We start from the raw sequence: 3,043 nt of genomic DNA, 5'->3' as shown, positions 1-3,043 counted from the left end.
CATGACTGGCTGGTGTGGGTGAGGGCTCCGGTCTGTGCCCAGCCACATCAGGCATCTTGTGACTGCGGCATGACTGGGCTTCTGTCTACTCTGAGGCCCTGCGTTTTGGGCAGGGCCTGTTGGTGTCTGTTGGGCTCCTGGGAATTAGGGGCGGTCAGTCAAGGGTCACATTTCCCAGGCCACCGCAGTCCAGCTTCTGAGGGTCCAGGCTGGAATGTGTGGATTGGGGCCATGAAGGGCTCAGGAGCCGCTGGCCCAGGTGAGGAGAGGAGTGACTGGCCGGCTCCCGTGTGGTGCCAGAGGTCAGTGTCGCGGCCAGGGGACCATGTCAGGGCAGGCTCCAGGGTTCTTGTGGGGTGCAGGTGGAGATTGCACCATTGTGATTACTATGGCATGGACGTATGGGGCCGAGGGACCTCAGTCACCGTCTCTTCAGGTAAGAACGACTGCTCCTGGCTTTCATTCTCCACTCTTCGGTTTTCTGAGCACCCAAGACTGGTTCTTGGGACATGTCCCCGAGGGGACCCAGGTGGGCTGGCCAGGAGGGGCCAGGGACTGGGGAGCCTCCCTTGGCTTCCAGATGCCTTTGGAAAACCGGAATAAGGTCTGGTGTATCCAATGGAGAAAGTGAGCCTCTGGAAGGGGGCTCAGGGTGGGAGGCCGTGTTTGGGGTGAGTTGCTAAAAAAGAGCAGGACCCCTCGGGGGTCTGGATGATGTTCAGTTTTTGAGCGGGTGTTGGCTGAGGAGTGTGCCTCAGTGACAGCCCCTGTAGAAGGGCTATGGCGCCCGGGAGAGCGTGGAATAGAGGGCTTTCCTTAGAATCCTGAGGTGTGCTGTGTGCCAGGCGGTAGTTTAACTTCTATAAAGTTAACTCTGAGTGAGTGAGTAGCCTCGGTCCTGGTGAGTGGGCAGCTGCAGTCCTGGCAGGGACACAGGGAGCAGGGGAGCCAGGCTCCGAGAGGACAGTCCCTGGCAGGAGCTTGGAAAGGCTCACTTCTTAGTGTCTGCATAGTGGTTGCCGACAAAAATGGCAAGAAAATTGTGACTTAAAAATACGAGAGGTTTTTAGTAAGTTCGGTTTTTATTGAAAACTGTTTCCAGTGAACAACTGTAAGTCCTGTCTGCAATGTCTGATTCGGGACTGGCTTTGACAGCAAGGAAGCTAATTTATTTTTTTAATTAATTGAACAGTGGTGAGCTGGATGATGAGTGGGTCCAAGATGCCTTCAGCAGTGGGGAGGGGGGGACACAGCCCCTCCACCCTCTGCAGGTGGCAGGAAGCAGGCCACATGGAGAGTCTATTTCAGGAAGCAAAAAAACACCATAGGTAAATTTATAGCTGTGGTAAGAGGAAGTGGCACTGAAAGGCTCTGCCAGCAGCATAGATCCGAAAGTTCCCCAGCAAAACAACACCTGCACGATTTGCATTTCTAAAATAAGGTGAGGGTGCTGGCGGGAAGTGCCAGGGCCTCTTTCAGCTGTGCGGTTTCAGTCTTGGCTTATGGATTCTAGTTTGTTCGAACTTGACTGACCAACTTCAAAGCAAGATGTATATGAAAGTGAACAGTCTTGGGGCAGTTTATTAATGTACTTAGAAAACTTTTTGTAAATTACTTTTTTGTCCTCCATGTGACAATTAATCTCAACCCTTTAACTAAAGCCTGCAGCATTATTTTTACAGTGACTCTTTACGATTTTTAAGCCAGTCCCTTTACTCTGTGATTAAGAGACACTTAGACATTCTGGAAAGATGCCTTTTGAAGTTATTTTTGAGACCACTTTTCCAATATTCATTTTAGAATAAATTTTAGGTGAAGGGTGAAGAGTTGTCTTGAATTACTTCAGTTAAAGGTGGTAGTTCGTGAATTAAGAGAAAATCCAGCAAGATAGGGCAAAAAAAAGAATGCAGGCACTGGCCCAAAGATGAGGCTCTCTTCCTGACCACGCTGGCTGGGCTTCTTGTCCAGGGAGCGCTGGCAGGGGTCTGAGAGCAGGTTGCTCCTGGCCTGGCCTTGGCCTGGGTCCCCCAGGACCGCCTGGACCTGGGAATGTGTGGGCCTGGCTGCTGCCACCAGGCCAAGTGGCTAATCGTGAATCACCTGGATATAATGCACTTGGAAGAATCAAAGACCCTCGGGACCTCCCTGTGACCCGGCACCCAACGTGGTAAGAGAGGCAGTGCCCACTGCCAAGGCCGCTTTTCTGGAAAGTTTGTACTGATGTTTCCTCCAATTTGAAGGGGAACGGATCTTTTGGGAAGAGAAGGCTTTTGTGAGGCCCTTGAGGGGCCGTTGTCTAGGATCCATTTTGAACTTCTCCTGAAGTCCCCGTTGAGGGGAAATGGGCAGGAGGGGCTCTAGTGCTTATTAACTTGATGGTTCTGCTCGTGATGCTTTTCAATTCACAAAGCTCTACTGACACTGTCTCAGCTTAGGTTATAAATGCAGCTCTGGCTTTTAGATGGTTATTGTGCTTCTAAAGAGCTTCATGGCAAACAGAAGAATTTTAAGTGGCAAATTTAGATAAAATGACTTTTCTGGTCGTTGTCAGTAATGGTTTTAATCTAGAGGGAGCTTAGCATTGGGGGTTAATTTTAGTCTTGGAAGAAGGAGTCCAGGCTAAAGGGTGCTGTCTCCCGGAAGTCGGGCTCTGAGGGAGACGACCCAGAGTGCTTCCCCTGACAGAGCAATGCCGGGGATTCTGGCAGGAAAGGGATTTTTCATTGTTGTTAGGAAAGACCCTACATTCTTGATCTAAATCTCAAGATGTTTCAGTGAATTTGAAGTTGTCAGGATATAGTCTTCCCTGCTGTTCAAGGATGGTAGTGATTGATAAGATTGCTCTGCAGCCGAGAGCCAGGCAGAATAGGGTAGGAGACGGAAGCCAGCAGGGCTGTGCAGGACCCAGGAATGGGGTGGCTTTAGCTGAGGTCTGCTGGGCTGTGCTGGGCTGAGCTGAGCTGGGCTGAGCTGGGCTATGCTGGGCTGAACTGAGCTGGGCTAAGCAAAGCTGAGCTGGGCTGGGCTGGGCTGAGCTGAGCTG

The 3,043-nt window shown here is 51.1% G+C and overlaps 1 gene segment (V, D, J or C); it reads left to right on the top strand.

Annotated features, from left to right (window-relative positions):
- The first annotated feature begins 281 nt into the window (after positions 1 to 281).
- LOC107151270 overlaps positions 282 to 3,043 on the top strand; it is a 10,821-nt gene continuing 8,059 nt past the window's right edge. The window contains 1 exon segment of the C gene segment in view: positions 282 to 436. Coding sequence covers positions 394 to 436 — 43 coding nt within the window.

This window comes from Marmota marmota, unplaced genomic scaffold (assembly GCF_001458135.2).
Source record: "Marmota marmota marmota unplaced genomic scaffold, marMar, whole genome shotgun sequence".
Taxonomy (NCBI): domain Eukaryota; kingdom Metazoa; phylum Chordata; class Mammalia; order Rodentia; family Sciuridae; genus Marmota; species Marmota marmota.
The sequence above is the reverse complement of the archived record's forward strand: the minus strand, read 5'-3'. Positions and strand labels throughout refer to the sequence as shown.